General features: G+C 45.3%; 1 protein-coding gene across 1 annotated transcript in view; it reads left to right on the top strand.

Moving 5' to 3' along the window:
* Nucleotides 1-1,765: 1,765 nt before the first annotated feature.
* LOC125518089 (uncharacterized membrane protein YjcL-like) overlaps nucleotides 1,766-16,959 on the top strand; it is a 42,315-nt gene continuing 27,121 nt past the window's right edge. The window contains exons 1-6 of the mRNA XM_048683030.1: nucleotides 1,766-1,899; nucleotides 2,028-2,096; nucleotides 2,336-2,339; nucleotides 2,452-2,627; nucleotides 2,921-2,985; nucleotides 3,042-3,059. Of these exons, the coding sequence (XP_048538987.1) occupies nucleotides 1,766-1,899; nucleotides 2,028-2,096; nucleotides 2,336-2,339; nucleotides 2,452-2,627; nucleotides 2,921-2,985; nucleotides 3,042-3,059 (466 nt within the window). The remainder of the gene's footprint in view (nucleotides 1,900-2,027; nucleotides 2,097-2,335; nucleotides 2,340-2,451; nucleotides 2,628-2,920; nucleotides 2,986-3,041; nucleotides 3,060-16,959) is intronic.

The raw sequence follows: 16,959 nt of genomic DNA, 5'->3' as shown, positions 1-16,959 counted from the left end.
ACGCACTCTTCAAGCAAAATGGTCTTTCCTACCATGCTTGCCATCCTCGGGGTAGGGTCAGAAGAGCTGACTAGACTATTAATGCTAGCCCTCTTGAGAGCCCAAGGCTTCTGTATGCATTTGTATATACCTGTGGCGAAGAACAAGATTGATGCCTGCAACAGTGACCTGGGACACGGCTGTGAAGATGTGCCGCGTCCACAGCTCGTTGTCTTTGATATTGTAGGCGGTTATGGCATTTTGTCCACCGAGATGCATGAGGAGAACCGGCGCTCACACCACCTCCAGGACGCTATTGCTGTTTGCAGATCCATAATCCTTCCTGTGGCGGTTAAAGAGGATGGCAAAGGCGTATATGGCCAGGGCATCGCTGCCTACATATGCGAGCCATATGATGGATCTGTACCAGGAAGGAATAGCGACCTTACGGAATGGGGCAGAGCAGAGCAGAAGGTATTGGACGAAGAGGCTGCCAATGACGAGGATCCGCAGCTGCCACTCCTCCCACCAATCCACAGCACCAGAGATGCCCATCTTGTGTATGGCTCTTGCTCTCACACTCTTGCTCAACAATCAGTGGCACACACGGAAGAAGGGAGAGGTTGAATCCTTTCAAACTCGCCCCTAGATACATCCATTTCTGCGACAAGTAATTCCGAACGGAGAGAGTATGTATGAGTGCACATGGTTGGTGGCAACACATGCCTAATTAATTTCTTATATCAAAGCACATACATAGTGGGGCTGGCTTAATTTACAACATATCCTGCTTGACTTGGGTCAATAGTCACATGGTCTTGCCTTAAACTAATGCCTGATCTGCATCTACCAAGATGCTTGTCTGGTTAATAGGTATACAGTATACCAACTGACAGCCGGCCAGGCCAGGCTGGACTGGAGTCGATGGTAGTATTTTACTTGACTTGGCCTGTACAAGTCTTTTCCTTCTTAAAGGGGTAAGTAAGGAAGGGTCTTTGAGGCCCTTAAAAGCTCAATCCAGTCTAGCTTAATCATATTAGACTTGAGATTCGGTTTGCCACGTGCCACATGGAGAGGTGGGTCTCCCATTTGTGCACGTACAACCTGGGCGTATACGATTTTTTTTCCAATTTTTTACATTAATGCTTACATCGAGAGTGGGGTGTCTGGCTTAATCATATACTCCCTCCGTTCACTTTTGTAAGTCGTTTCAGACAACTCAAAATAGGCTGTTTTGCACATTGTCTGAAATGTCTTCAAGGTCTTATAAAAGTGAATAGAGGGAGTACTAGTAATTGCTTGATCTGACCTAATACATAGAGTAGTTCAGTGCACTTGCCTTAAATATATGAACTTCATCTAGCTAGTCGCTTACATAATAAGTACTATATACCACAAGTGTTCCCGCAAAAAAAAAAAGGTATACCACAAGTGGCGGTAGGCAGGCCAGAGGGCTGAACTTGCTCATATTAAACTTGACTTGGCTGAAGTTCCCAGCTTGACTTGGCCAACAGACGGAGTAGACGCAGAGGCAGAGCACATGTCATGCCTGGATGGGGAATAAACGCAAGCACCTAGCACTAGCAGGCGGGTGAAAACTAACCTGGTCCGTCCCGGTGTCGCTTCCAGCTCCAGCGGGCGTAGGAGATGGTGGGCGCTTGAGCTGGAAGACGAGGTCGCGCGATCCGGCTGGACGTTGACGCCGTCTCCCTCACCCTCGCCGCCGCGCCACCAGCCTGGCGCGCGTCCCTGGCTGCTCGTCGGCGGCGTCCCGCACGCACGAGCTATGAGGAGGGATGAACGTTCGTCCGCGTGGCGCCTGCTTACGAGCGCTCAGCTCCGGCTCGGCGGCTGGGGCGCCTGCGGAACTCAGCAGTCATCAGGAGAGGATCAGGTCGTCGCCGTGCACAGCCGCCGTGTGTGGATGATATTTAAGCCCTGGAAACAACAGCCGGCCACTCGAAACCCATGGCGTAAATACATACTTGTCAAACATGATTTTAGGACAAATGTTACTAAATGAATCATTCTCAACTCCTTTTTTGCAGGTTTGTGTTCAATATAAAAATGCCATCCACTGTACGAGCAAAGTTGATTAATGATTTGATAGATATCGAGTATGTCCTGTTTATACTTTTAAAGTTGAATTTTAACCAAACTTGTCTTGATTAGTTATAATTTGCTGATTATTCTGCTCAAATCAACACCTAACTATAATAGTAACACTGTATGCTCACTTCTCAGAATTTAGATCCTAATTTTTAAATGGGAATAATCTTGATTTCAATGGATAGCAACTGCAGCCTCTAAATAAACTAAAATGGTATGATTTCTGTTGTGCTAAGATTCCTTCCAGGAAGGTTTGTTATGAAACAAAGTCCTCTCTTTATGAAGTTCAGAATGCTACACTTTAGTTAGTGTCTTTTGATTTATGACACTTTAATTACTACATCTTGCTGTTACATTCTGCAGATATCTTTTTGCGTAAATTGTGATGGCAACGGGAAGATAATTGTCGAACATTGTACAAACTGTTATGGTTTAGGCAAAGTCCAAGTTGAACGAAGTATAAAAGTAGACATACCGGGAGGTATTGAGGATGGTTCAGCCATTCGACTTACTAAAGGAGGTAGTCTTGATAAGCAAAGGCAAGCCCTGGGCAATAAATAAATACGTGTGCAAATTCATGAACCCCTTATGTAGTTTTCCGCATGTTTAGTTTAAACAAGTAACTTCGCGAGCGCTATGCCTAGGTTGTCCGTACTGAGATATCTGTCAATTCACAAGGTGCTTATACTTGTCAATTTGTATGCTTTAAGTAGAGTAATACAATCTGGATGAAACATTACTCACATTTCAGTTAACTTTCTTAGGATCCACTTATTGGGAGAAGATATTATTTCTATTGTTAGTTTTTACCCATTTCTATCTTATCATGCAGGGGTGTAACTGGTGACATGTATATATCCGTTCATGTTGAAGAAGAACAGGGCATCCACAGAGAAGGTCTCAATTTGGTCTCAATTTGTATTCTGATCTAACGATTGATTACACTGATGCAGTTTTAGGAACAACTGAAGGTGAGTTGTCAAAACTCCAACGCTCGAAGCCTTTTTTTGACACATAATCGTTGTCCTCAAGTTAGATCACACAAAACTTACGTGCTGTCTTATAACTCAAGTATATTCTTTGTTAATTTCATAATGTTGCAATCATTCTTATTTTGTGCTACAAAGACTCCCACTTAAGCTTAATCGAGAAATCAATCTTGCTATTTCAGGTTGAGGCAATAGAGGGATTGAATGATCTTTATTATTATTTTGCATATAACCTTACATGTTGAGGTGTTTCCTTTTTGTCCTTCGCTAGCTCGTGTATGTATATTAGTGATGGACAACCACAAAGACTAAATGCTAATAGGGTTCTATTTATTACTCTGATCTTGTGGTTTCAAAAGGGTTTATGTGTAAGCCACACTTTCAAGATTCAAGCTATTCATGCTACTTATATTTTTTCATCATGACTAATTCTTTACATCTTATAGTCAAAGCATAAAGATATCGTTGCAGCTGCACATGATAAAGATGTGTTGTTACATAAAATGGACGAATAGGATGAACGAGGCATTCAAACAATACAAGTGGGCACAGGACCGCCTCAAGAGGCACCACCGGGTGGTGCCCCAACCACTAGTAGGCGTTAAAGTAGACGAAGCCGATGTAGTGCGCGGTTCGCGTGGCACCGAAGGAGCGGTTGTAGTAGGCTGACCCGTCGTCAACAACCCCAGAGAAGCAGACCTTGGCCCTACTGGTAGAGCGCCCGAGGATGTCGAGGACTGGGTTGGGCGTCTCATATTGGCAGGAGTGGGCGAGGAGGCCTGCCCAACAGCGAGGATTTATCCAGTGCAACGAGCGAACTCGTGCTACGGATGCACCAGCTGCACATGACCCGTCAGATTGGAAACAGAGGGACAGGATCCATCTAAAACGTGGACCGGTGGTACATTTTGCAAAGGGAACCTTGTAGTATTATTGAATGCTACGAACAGTACTGCCCTGCCCTGTACAGATGTACCAGTCTGAGCCAGAAAATAACCTGCAGCATGTGTAGTTTGAGGAGACGTTATCAATTTTTTTTATTTGACCAAGTTGAAAAACCATTTTCTCAAGTTTTAAGATGATATTTTCTTCAGTAGACTTGGTTACTGTGACCAAGCCATTAGTAGTAAGAGTAAATTTTGACACACTTCTACACATGCAGTACCCACCTTTGAACTGATGGAACGAGTATATATATATAAAAAAGAAACTGAACGAACTACATCGGCAAACAGTGATTTTCTTCTAATAGAAACAGATTTAATGGATTCACTCATCTGTGAGGTTCCTAGTTACAACCGTACATTAATAACATAGCTTAACTGAATCCATCAAGTCTGATTGTCAGGCAACATCATCTCAAGGCTTAACACTAATCTAAACGAGAAAGCAATATCCAAAATACCCGAACCACACAAACCAACCCCAGTTACATCAACTCATGGCTTAACACTAATCATGGATTGCATGGTGCCACTGCCATCCCCTTTGCTTCCCGTTGCACTTCACTGAATATGTGCCGGCCCTGAAACTCCAAGTACAAACAATACACAACTGCCTGGAAGTAAGAAACAAGATTCAATCATATAAGGACTAGCGTGTTGTCCAAAGAAAAATTCAGGAAAAAAACTCAGAACTTGAGCGATCCAGGCAAGGCCGTGCTAAGATCAAAAGTGATATGGTTGGATCACAATTGTCTTTATAATGCTGAAAAATTAAGACATATTTGCTCAGAATTAAATCTTGTTTGTGTGTCTATTAGAAGAGTCTCACTTGCTAAAGTACAGAGCAAGAATTTCTGATGATGATGCTAAAAATATCTGTTACAGTTGGAGGGCGTAGATTTTTAGAGCGTGGGCTCATCGACACCTCCTATCCTTACCCTTTAATATAGCTTTGAGATCCGTGCTAGACAACTATGAAATTTTTTGTTACTATATGAAAATTATCTTTTTTTATTTCTTCCAAATAAAACAACATATGAACTTCAAACTTTGCAAGATAGCAAAACATTCTTACTACAATGTGAGAAAAAACTTATAGATTTTTTCGACCGACATAAAGATACAAAATGAGATTTTCTTTATTCAAAAATGTTATTTTTTGTACTTATGATGCACGAAAAAATCTGAAAGTTTTTTCACACATTCTAGTTAGAATGTTTTGTTGTGCTGCAAAGTTTGAAGTTCATATGTTGTTTTATTTGGAAGAAACAAAAAAGACAAAAGTCCTTGCATGGATCGCGCACTAGTGCAGAACCGGGCAATAGCACCGGTTCGTAAGGCCCTTTAGTGCCGGTTCAGGAACCGGCACTAAAGTTTCGGCACTAAAGCCACCCCCCCTTTAGTACCGGTTTAGCACGAACCGGTGCTAAAGGGGAACCACGTGGCACGAGCCAGCTCCGGGGGCCGGTTGGTAACACCAACCGGTACTAAATGGTTGTGGGTTTTTGTTTTATTTTGTATTTTTTAATTAAATTTGTGTTATCAATTTAATTTAGGATTGTTTTACGTTATAATGAGTTGTAGTCGTCATCATCATCATCATCATCGCATATTAATAAACTCTAGCTAGCTAAAAATCATCATAGTCGTCTAATTACCACTATTTAATCATCATAGTCATTACCGCTAGCTATCTAATCATCATCAACGCTGGCTAGCTTAAAGAGGAAACATTCACTTTGTAACAGAAGCAAAGATATCATCAAGTTCAACATAATCATCACCAACATCGAAGTTCAGGACACGGACATGAGACAAGTACTAATTAAGAGCATGAACTAGTAGCTATTGATCCTGCTGCTCCCTCTCAGGTAGAATAGCATAGAACATGTATAGCTCTCCTGATTCATCATACTGGAGCATGCAGATGAATCTGTCTCCTAATCTTGGGTTGCGCTTCTCCTTACTGCCCCCTAGTACTTCTCTGCGATCGTTAACAATTTTGCTCCAATCTTTCACTATTAAGCATTCTTCGCTTTCAGAAATCCTGAATGCACTCATGTGCAATGTAGGAAATCTTGGTCGTAAGCTAACCATTGACATGCGACCTTTTGTCTCGATCCACTGAGGCACAACTGTCATCGGAAGTCCCTGTTGAAGAACATCGTATAGTAATTAATATACTAAGCAATGAAAGTTTAGCTTTAAAAATAATGTATGCAAAAGATTCACTAATTAAGGACAAATATTTAAAATCTTACCATCTTTCGATTATAGATGTGACCGTAGTTCAATACGATCACCATTGGTCGCACGTTTTGAGTACTAACATTTCTAAGTTTAGGAAAAAAATTGTCTTGACAGTATTAAGATCCTCAAGTCATGAAACATAATGACTTATCTCCTCGCAGTTTAGTTGAGCCCCGGGGCAGTAGTAGGTCCTGTCTACCAAGCGCCGGACATGTTTGCTTGAACCGAAATAAGCTGACAATACAAATTAGTTGTCAACTATTTTTGAATAAACGGTATGAAAGACATAAACATATGCATGCATGGTTGAGAAAAACTCACCAAATGGTAGAACTGGAGGCATTTGCACATCGACCCAGATGTCTATATTACCTTCAATATCATCTTCCGGACGAATATCAAAGGTGATAACCATATCAGGCTCAAATGCATAAGCCTTGCATAGTGCTTGCCAAGTTTTGCATTCAAAATGGGTGTATGTGTCTCCATTATATAATTTGACGTTGAAAGTATACCCATCCTCCGTCTTCAAGTAAACTCTCTTTACCTCCATATCATCTATAGCACTAAAACCTATCTTATCCAAGACAAAAATTCTTGCATGGCAGGGGATGCGCTAGTAGAATAGTGAAAATTTAAAATTATAAGTTGAAGCAAATGAAGCATAAGTTTTGCATTCAAATAATAATTGACAAAGTGACTTACTGTATCAACTTCGAATGTCTCATCCAGCTTGATGCTGAAGCGCCTACCATCAACAAGGAAATTTTGGTCGCACAGGCCGCGCTGGTCTTCACAATGTTCGCACATAATGAAAAAAAATTCGTCGTCAGATGACATTTCCTATGTTCATATAGGTGAAACATTAAACACCTATATCTAGCCAAATATATATTCATCTAACATTTGACATTAATATATCTAACTATATTCATCTCTAACAATTGACATTACTATATATTTAACTTTTCTATCGAATTCATCTAACATTCGACATTAATGTAACATTTATATAAACTAAAAATATATAAAAAATTAAATAAACAGAAAAACTCATTAAAAAATAATATTTTAATTAGATCATCAAATCTCAGATACCTAAATTTTCTTACTAAAAATAAACTAGTTATATTAATTATTCAACTAGTTCAAATCTCATATACCTAAATAAACTAGTTCGACAATTTTCTTACTAAAAATAAACTAGTTATATTAATTATTCAACTAGTTCAAATCTCATATACCTAATTAATATCTAGCTATATTCATCTCTAACAATTGACATTAATATATATTTAACTTTTTTATCTAATTCATCTAACATTCGACATTAATCTAATATTCGATCATCTAATTAACTTTTCTAAAAAACAGAAAACAGAAAATATGTAAAAAAAAACATGTGTGTGTGTGTATGTGTGTATGTATGTGTGTGTATGTGTGTGTGTATACTGCAGTACCGCCCCGTACGCCGCCGCCCCGTACGTACGAGCGGGGACGCCGGCGTACGGGGCGGGGGCGGCGGCGTACGTACGGGCCGGTGCGCGCGGCGCGGGTGCGAGAGAGACGTACGGCCGCGGCGATGACGACGGACGGCGGCGGTGTTCGGGGCGGCAGCGCGAGACGACGACGACGTCGGGCGGCGGCGGGGACAGCGACGATGACGACGGGCGACGGGCGGCGACGACGGGATCGAGCGGCGCGCGCGGCGTTGTCTCGCGAGAGGTTGGAGACGAAGTGGGGAGATGAAACTGAAATTTTCGTAAGTGCTATATATATAGGATGGGCCTTTAGTACCGGTTCGTGGCTCCAACCTATACTAAAGGCCTATTTTCGCCAGGCCAAGCGGCGGGAAACGAAGGCTTTTAGTACCGGTTGGAGCCACCAACCGGTACTAAAGGGGGGCCTTTAGTACCGGTTGGAGCCACCAACCGGTACTAAAGGCCTTGCGCTGCCACCCCAAAGTTTAGTCCCACCTCGCCCGGCGAAGGGCAGCCGCACTGGTTTATAAACCCAGCTGCGGCTACCTCTTCGAACTCCTCTATATAGCAGGCTTCTCGGCCTAATTAATTAAGGCGCGCTGCCCTGTGAGTCTGCTGGCCCTTCCGGGCCTGCATTTGCACACCCTAGGTCTGGCAGGCCCAATGATGTCAGAACATGTTGGAAATTGATGACATCGCTTTAAATGCTGGATACTGAACACAAAAGAAGTCCGGAGTTCAAATAAGTTTAAAAAACATTGAAGTGGCCATGTAACAGATGAAGTGCGTCCAGTTTTTGCCGTGACCCTCTCTACTCTTTCGCGCATGCTATGCGGGTGATATGATGCCATGCCAAGTTTCAACATTTTCAGGATTCATTTTGTAGTGATTTTTAATTTCACGGTCATTTAGCTCTCTAAACAATTAGGTAAATGACCGAAAAACAACAAATGATGTCAGAACATGTTGGAACTTGATGACGTCGCTTTAAATGCTGCATACTGAACACAAAAGAAGTCCGGAGTTCAAATAAGTTTAAAAAACATTGAAGTGGCCATGTAGCAGATGAGTTCTCGTCCGAAACCCTGATACTCGGAAAGAGTTTGTCCAGTTTGTACACGAAGTGCGTCCAGTTTTTGCCGTGACCCTCTCTGCTCTTTCGCGCATGCTATGCGGGTGATATGATGATATCATGCCAAGTTTCAATATTTTCAGGATTCATTTTGTAGTGATTTTCAATTTCACTGTCATTTAGCTCTCTAAACAATTAGGTAAATGACCAAAAAACAACAAATGATGTCAGAACATGTTGGAAATTGATGACGTCGCTTTAAATGCTGCATACTGAACACAAAAGAAGTCCGGAGTTTAAATAAGTTATTAAAAATAAAAAAAGAGGTGCAATGCTGGTTAATTTGCTTTAAGCCATTCGGAATAGTGTAGACTGCACTGCACATAGCTCAGTGCAATCTATGCTATTCCGCAAGGCTTGAAGCTAATCAACATGTAGGTGAGCATTGCAACTCTTCGTCATTGTCTGTGCACTCACGGCTTATAAACCGCTCATACTGCCTCTCTCTTGGCGAGGTGAGACTAAAAACAGCTTGCCATAACCTCATTAGTACCGGTTCGTGGTACGAACCGGCACTAAATGGTGATGGTGGGGCCATAGCCTGACCGCAGGCTGACATAGCCTCTTTAGTACCGGTTCGTGGCATGAACCGGTACTAAAGGTTCGCCACGAACCGGTACTATTGATCGCCGCCACGAACCGGCACTAATGTACACATTAGTGCCGGCTCTAATTCAAACCGGCAGTAATGTGCTTCACGTTTGACCCTTTTTCTACTAGTGGCGATGCAGAGGTCGATGGCTAGATAAAGAGGTGCACCTAAGCCTATGTGCCACCGGATATTTTCCTACGGTTGAACATGTTCTCACTTATCTTCAAATTTTCAGATGATGATGCTGAACATGTTCTCACTTAACTTCAAAGTTTCAGATGATGCTGCTGCTGCAGTACAGAGCAATAACACACAGGGGAAAAAGGAATTTTGCTCAGTACACATAGTAATAAGGTTACGCTAATTGGCCCAATAGTCACATGAGCACAATATATAGCAGTTGTCTACAAAAGGAAGTAACATATAAAGACGAACCAAATCTTGAAATCAATGTAAAACTAGGCTTTCCGGGTCATACAATCAAGTTCGTGAAGCTAACGGTAATGCTCATTCACAGTTACATAGAATAATTATACAGAACTGGATAAACCAAACATATGCATGCTTCAACAAAACACCTACAAATGTGAGCTCCTAGGTAATAATTTTTCACATAAAAAATAATGTGTGTACGCATCACAGGAAAAAGTAGTAATTAGCATCACAGAAAAAAGTACTCCCTCCGTAAACTAATATAAAAGCGTTTAGATCACTACTTTAGAAGAGCGTTTAGATCACTACACTTTTATAATAGTTTACAGAGGGAGTAGTAATGAACAAACTCTTGCCATGTACGCGGGCTCACAGGTAATCATTTTTCACATACATGTTCAGTCATTCATTTGCAACTTTAGTATAAATTTAGCGAAGTACTCCCTCCGTCCCATAATATAAGAGCGTTTAGTGTAAAAACGCTCTTATATTATGGGAGGAGGGAGTACATGATAGCTCTATACAGATGAAGGATCAGAGCAGACATAGCACATCTCTTTTCCACTCTAACAATTGTAATTTGTGATATAGCACATAAATTAGGCGCCCATAGCCCCATGCTGCTCAAGTTCTGAAATGGGTTCAAACGACTTGGGGAAACTGAGAAACCAGAAGAACCAATATGGCTGCCCATGAGTAATATAAGAACTAAATACAGTGCATGCACCTCGGCTCCTTGAGCTGTAATGGCGGAAATGGATCCTATGCAAAAGTACCGTCCATCCGCAGAGCTACAGCCCCGCGTCGCTACATAGGCGCAATCACACCAAGCCGCCGCTCGACCACATGATTTGGATCCTGGGCGCTGGTGTTTCAATGCCGGTGGTCGGAGAGGGAGAGGGAGTTCTCGAGGAAGAGCAGAGGGAGATCGAGGGAGAGCAGTTCAGTGGTACAGGAGATGGCGAAAGGGGAATACTAAAGTAGAGTTTGGAGGTTGTTTCACTTGTGATCAAGATTTTGAAGCGCCAACGAAACGGAGTGCCTCACGATGTGCATGATCCTCAGCTTTATCTACCCACGACATGGCAGCGGCCGAACTCCGCTCCGACTGTCTCCCTTGTAGACTCAGACGAGATCGCTGGCATAGAATCTCTCGCACATGGTGGTGAAGCAGATGTGTGTGACTGAACTTCCTTGCTTGCTTGCTCTTATGCTCTTTTTTTAGAATCTGCTTGCACTTATGCTTGATGCTTGCTCCCTGTGAGGAAGTCCTGGATTATGGGGTGTTCGGGTAGTCGGACTATACCTTCAGCCGGACTCCAGGACTATGAAGATACAAGATTGAAGACTTCATCCCGTGTACGGATGGGACTTTCCTTGGCGTGGAAGGCAAGCTTGGCGAGGTGATATTCAAGATCTCCTACCCTTATAACCGACTATGTGTAACCCTAACCCTATCCGGTGTCTATATAAACCGGAGGGTTGTAGTTCGTAGGAGAATCAACTCCATACACAACAATCATACCATAGGCTAGCTTCTAGGGTTTAGCCTCCTTGATCTCGTGGTAGATCTACTCTTGTACTACCCATATCATCAATATTAATCAAGCAGGAGTAGGGTTTTACCTCCATCGAGAGGGCCCGAACCTGGGTAAAACAAAGTGTCCCCTGTCTCCTGTTACCATCCGGCCTAGACGCACAGTTCGGGACCCCCTACCCGAGATCTGCCGGTTTTGACACCGACATTGGTGCTTTCATTGAGAGTTCCTCTGTGTCGTCGCCCTTGGGCCCGATGTCTCCTTCGATCATCAACAACGATGTAGTCCAGGTTGAGACTCTTCTCCCCGGACAGATCTTAGTCTTCGGCGGCTTCGCACTGCGGGCCAATTCGCTTGGCCACCTTGAGCAGATCGAAAGCTACGCCCCTGGCCATCAGGCCAGGCTTGGAAGCCTAAACTACATGGCTGACACCCACGGGGACTTGATCTTCGACGGATTCAAGCCACAGCCAAGCGCGCCGCACTGTCTCGATGGGCATGATATAGCTCTGCCGCCGAACAGCGCTTTGGAGGCCGCACACACACCGGTTCCGACCATTGATTCGGAGCCCACCGCACCAATCGAGGATGAGCGGTTGGACGTCACCTCAGGGGCTGCGATCCTAAAAGTGATCGAGCCGAACGCTAGCCCCGCACTCTGCACAACCCGTGACTCCAAGGGTCTGGACTCCACCCCGGACTCCGAACCCCCCGCGCCCCTGCTAATCGAATCCGATCGGGCGCCGATGATGGAGTTCACCGCCGCAGACATCTTTCAGCACTCGCCTTTCGACGACATCCTGAATTCTCTAAAGTCTCTCTCGTTGTCAGGAAAGCTCTGGCCGGACTACGGTGAGCAAAGTTGGGATGCGGACGACGAAGAAATCCAAAACCCACCCACCACCCACTTTATAGCCACTGTTGACGATTTAACCGACATGCCCGACTTCGGCTCCGAAGACATCGACAGCATGGATGACGATGGAGGAGATACCGACAAACCAACGCCCATTGGGCATTGGACAGCCACCTCATCTCACGATGTATACATGGTGGACACCCCTAAGGGAGACGACAACGAGGAAAAAGAGGAGGAGACGAGAGATCGTCCCCCCCCCCCCCCAAAAAAAACAAAGCCGCCCCCCCCCCCCCGAAAAGCAATCAAGGCGTCGGCGTAAACGCCGACCCAAGCCCCGCCTTGACACAAACCCAGCCATAGAGAAGGACGAGCCGGTAAACGACGGGCAGGCCTTAGAGCAACCGTCCGAATAGGGCAACACGGATAGAGAAAACGAACATCCCTCCTCCGGCGAAAACGGCATTCCGGACAACCGCACGCCGAATAAACTCACGGAGCAGAAGAATCTTCATGAGAGGCTCGTTGCAATTGCACACAGCCTAAAAAAGCAGAAGCGGAAGCTAAAAACAGCGGAAGACGCACTCCGGATCAGATGGAGCAAGGTAATCAATGCCACAGATAAGTACGGCGACAGTCGCCGCACTAGAAGCTATCCGAAAAGAAAGCTACTACCTGAATTCGACGAAGAAGCCCTAGAGCCCTCGCATTCGGAAAATGAAAAAGCCACACGGTCGGATGGACGACCCCATAAAACGACAAGCGGCGCCGCACCTAAATCGGCATGCGACCCACTTAAGGATTCGCATCATGGCCCAGTCAGGTCCATTTATGGGCCAAGAAAGCAAGCTCTCGTAAGCAACGCTATGAAGCCACCATCAGAATCCGGCATACCCAAATACAGGGGTGCCGCACATCCCCTATGTTTCACCGATGAGGTCCTGGACTATGAATTCCCAGAAGGATTCAAACCCGTAAACATAGAGGCATATGATGGAACAACAGACCCTGGAGTCTGGATCGAGGACTATATCCTCCACATACACATGGCTAGAGGAGATGACCTCCACGCCATAAAATATCTACCCCTTAAGCTTAAAGGGCCAGCCCGACATTGGCTTAAAAGCCTTCCAGAAAACACAATTGGAAGCTGGGAAGAACTCGAGGATGCCTTCCGAGCAAACTTTCAAGGGACCTATGTCCGTCCTCCGGATGCAGACGATCTTAGCCACATAACTCAACAACCCGGAGAATCATCTGGCAGTTCTGGAATAAATTCCTCACTAAAAAGAATCAGATAGTCGACTGTCCAGACGCCGAAGCCTTAGCAGCTTTCAGGCATAATGTCCGAGACGAATGGCTCGCCAGACACCTCGGCCAAGAAAAACCAAGAACAATGGCCGCACTTACAAGCCTCATGACCCGCTTTTGTGCAGGGGAGGACAGCTGGTTGGCAAGGTGCAGCCCCAGCGACCCAAGTACATCCGAAACCAGGGATGGAAACGGAAGACCGCGACGTAACAAGGATCGTCGCCGGACTAAGGACAAAAGTCCGAAGAGCACGGCAGTCAACGCCGGATTCAAAGGCTCATGACAAAATCAGGAAAAATCACTCCCCCAGGATAACAGGGACGATCCATCCAGCCTAAATAAAATCCTGGACAGGATATGTCAGATACATAGTACTCCCGCGAAGCCTGCGAACCATACCCACAGAGACTGTTGGGTCTTCAAACAATCCGGCAGACTCAATGCCGAACACAAGGGGCTCGACACACCAAGCGAAGACGAGGACGAACCCCAACAGCAGAGCACCAGGAAACAAAAGAACTTTCCGCAAGAAGTAAAAACAGTGAACTCACTTCACATAACAAAACGTGCGGTGCCCGTAAGGGTACACACCACACGGCCCATCCCCAAAGGATCCTGCCACTGGTTGTCAAAGCCGATCACCTTCGATCAGCTAGATTATTCTAGGAATATCAAGAATGCAGGATGGACTGCCTTGATACTCGATCCAATAATTGGCGGACTCAAGTTTTCAAATGTCCTTATGGACGGCGGCAGCGGACTAAACCTGATATATCAGGATACAATACAGCACATGGGGATAAACCCAGCAAGAATCTGTCGCAGCAAAACCTCCTTTCAAGGGGTCATACCCGGTCCGGACACCCGTTGTACGGGTTTTCTCCGGCTCACAGTCACATTCGGCTCTGCTGATAACCTCCGCTGCGAAAAGCTGACCTTCTATGTCGTCCCGTTCTCCAGTCGCTATCAAGCACTACTGGGACGTGAAGCTTTCGCTCGATTTAACGCAATACCGCATTATGCATCTCTTACGCTTAAGATGCCCGGTCCATGGGGCATCATCTCTTTGATGGGAAAACACTAAAGTGCGCCTCCCCAAGCGGAGGACAGTGCGGCCGCTTTAACAGCCCCACAGCAAAATGGCCTCACCGGCCAAAAACTCCAAAATAGGTCATTTAAAGACCACGAACGCGGATAGACGAGTTCGGTGCAAAATCATCATTGATGCAGGCCTAGAAGCCATATACCCCCGCACAAGGGGCTCCACGCATATACAATAAGAGACAATAAAGCTCAAACTTCCATATCTTACTTTATATTTTGCTTATTTTTAACTTTTCTGGCACGACCCAAACTCAGTTCCTCTCTTTTACAGATGAACGTCGTGCGGCGCTCGTCCAGGATACGGCACAACGGAGACACAGGCACAGACGTGCAGTAGGGACCCGTCCTAAAGGATTCTTTTTAGATTAAGACCCTGCGTAAACCTTTTTTACTGTCTCTTGTTGCTACACCTCCCCTGGTTTTTTCTTTCCAGTATAACCAAGGAGGAGGCTGGCGTCTTGGCATGTGGTCACGTCAGAATTTTGCGCGTACCTGGACACTAGGGGCTTTTTTAATGAAGAGTGTTGTTTGGCCCACACTCATAAAGACCGAACGCCTTAGGGAGTGTTCGGCGTCGCGAGTTTTGGCATTATATGCATCAGCTCCAAATCATGTCTTTGGTCAAATGTTGGGTTGCCCGGCTCCTGAGTTCGGCTACCTTACGTTCCGCTCTATCGGCTAAGGTAGCACCAGGAGAACTACTGCGATTGTGCCCCCGGTTCGGCCAGGGCGAGCACCTCAGTAGAGAAAGCCGAAAACTGACTGTCATGATGTAGCGTGAGACTGGTCAGCCACTCGATGATCGATCGGAATCTATCGGATTCCTCCGCTTTAACGAAGGGCTGCTTCCCGGTCAGGCACATACGCGCCCCGAATTCGGACGAGCGCAGTTGCCACCAAGGCGCTACCTAAAGAGTCTCATTTTCAAACTCCTATGGCTAAGTGAAAGTGTTAAAGCATTATAGTCCAGTTGCCTGGCCCGCCGCGCTATCACCTCCTTTATAGGACCAAGACATTGGGTTAAGTGTGAAAATGCGTCTTCTGCGAGCACCCCCGCACTATGTGCGTGGGGGCTGAAGCCAACGATTGCCATCTTTCAGATTCTATACATACATACATACATATATATATATATATATATATCTTAAAATGGCCGCATAGAAGGTGTTTACAATACTTGGAGGCGCAAGTATAAAAAAGGCCACTACAGTTTATCAAAATATTACTTTATAATTACATATGCTATCATAACATAGCATCTTTCGGGCACTGCGTCTCTATTACACGAGCACCTTCAAGAACTTCCTGAAAATAGTGCTCGGAGGGTACTCGGCTTTGGTCCGAGTCTCGGGACGCAACAACGGTGGTATCCATCTCTGCCCAGTATGTCTTAACACGGGCTAGAGCCATCCTCGCGCCCTCTATGCATGCTGACCTCTTAATTGCATTTATACGCGACACCGCGTCAAGAAATCGCTGCACCAAGCTGAAATAACTCTTCGGATCCGAACTCCCCGGCCACAGGTGACCCACGACGTACTTCATGGAGAGTCCGGACAACCTATTCAGTTCGGCCCATTGAGCCAAACGATCATCCACTGCCAGTGGACGCTCTGGATTGTGAAACTGCGACCAGAAAAGCCTTTCCACTTCGCGATCTTTATGATCTCGAAAGTGTTCGGTCGCATCGTCAGCACTCGCTGCCAAATCCAGATAGGTGTCCTCCACACTCCACATCCGGTCCAACGGAGCAAACTTCGGATCACAAACCTTCCTTCGCAGCATAAAGGGCTTTCCAGCCACAATCTGTTCGGCCTGACGCAGCTCCTCCTTCGCAGCTCTCATTGCAGAGCGTGTGTCCTTGGCATTGGCGATGGCCTTCTCTAAGTCCGTCTGTTTCGCCTGGTCTTCTTTCTCAAGAAGCCTGCAACGGTCGGTAGCGCATTTCAACTTGTTGGCCATCTCGGCCATCTCCTCTTTGCTTTGGCAATGAGCAGCCTGTTCGGCTCTCAGCTCTTCAAGGGCCTTCTGGGCAGCCGCATCGCTTTTTCTGGCTTGCTCCTTAGCTCGGGCAAGTCCTGCCCTAAGATACTGCACGGCGGCCGTACCATCTGCGTCAAGAACACACAATTGTAAGACACTGGCATGAAGCTCCTCTTACCTGGCGCCGCCTGAAGAATTACATACCTTGAGCCTCATCAAGCCGCTTATTGACAAGCGCGATGTCGGCATCTGCCACGTC

This window comes from Triticum urartu, chromosome 7 (assembly GCF_003073215.2).
Source record: "Triticum urartu cultivar G1812 chromosome 7, Tu2.1, whole genome shotgun sequence".
Lineage (NCBI taxonomy): Eukaryota > Viridiplantae > Streptophyta > Magnoliopsida > Poales > Poaceae > Triticum > Triticum urartu.
This window is presented reverse-complemented; position numbering and strand designations above follow the sequence as displayed.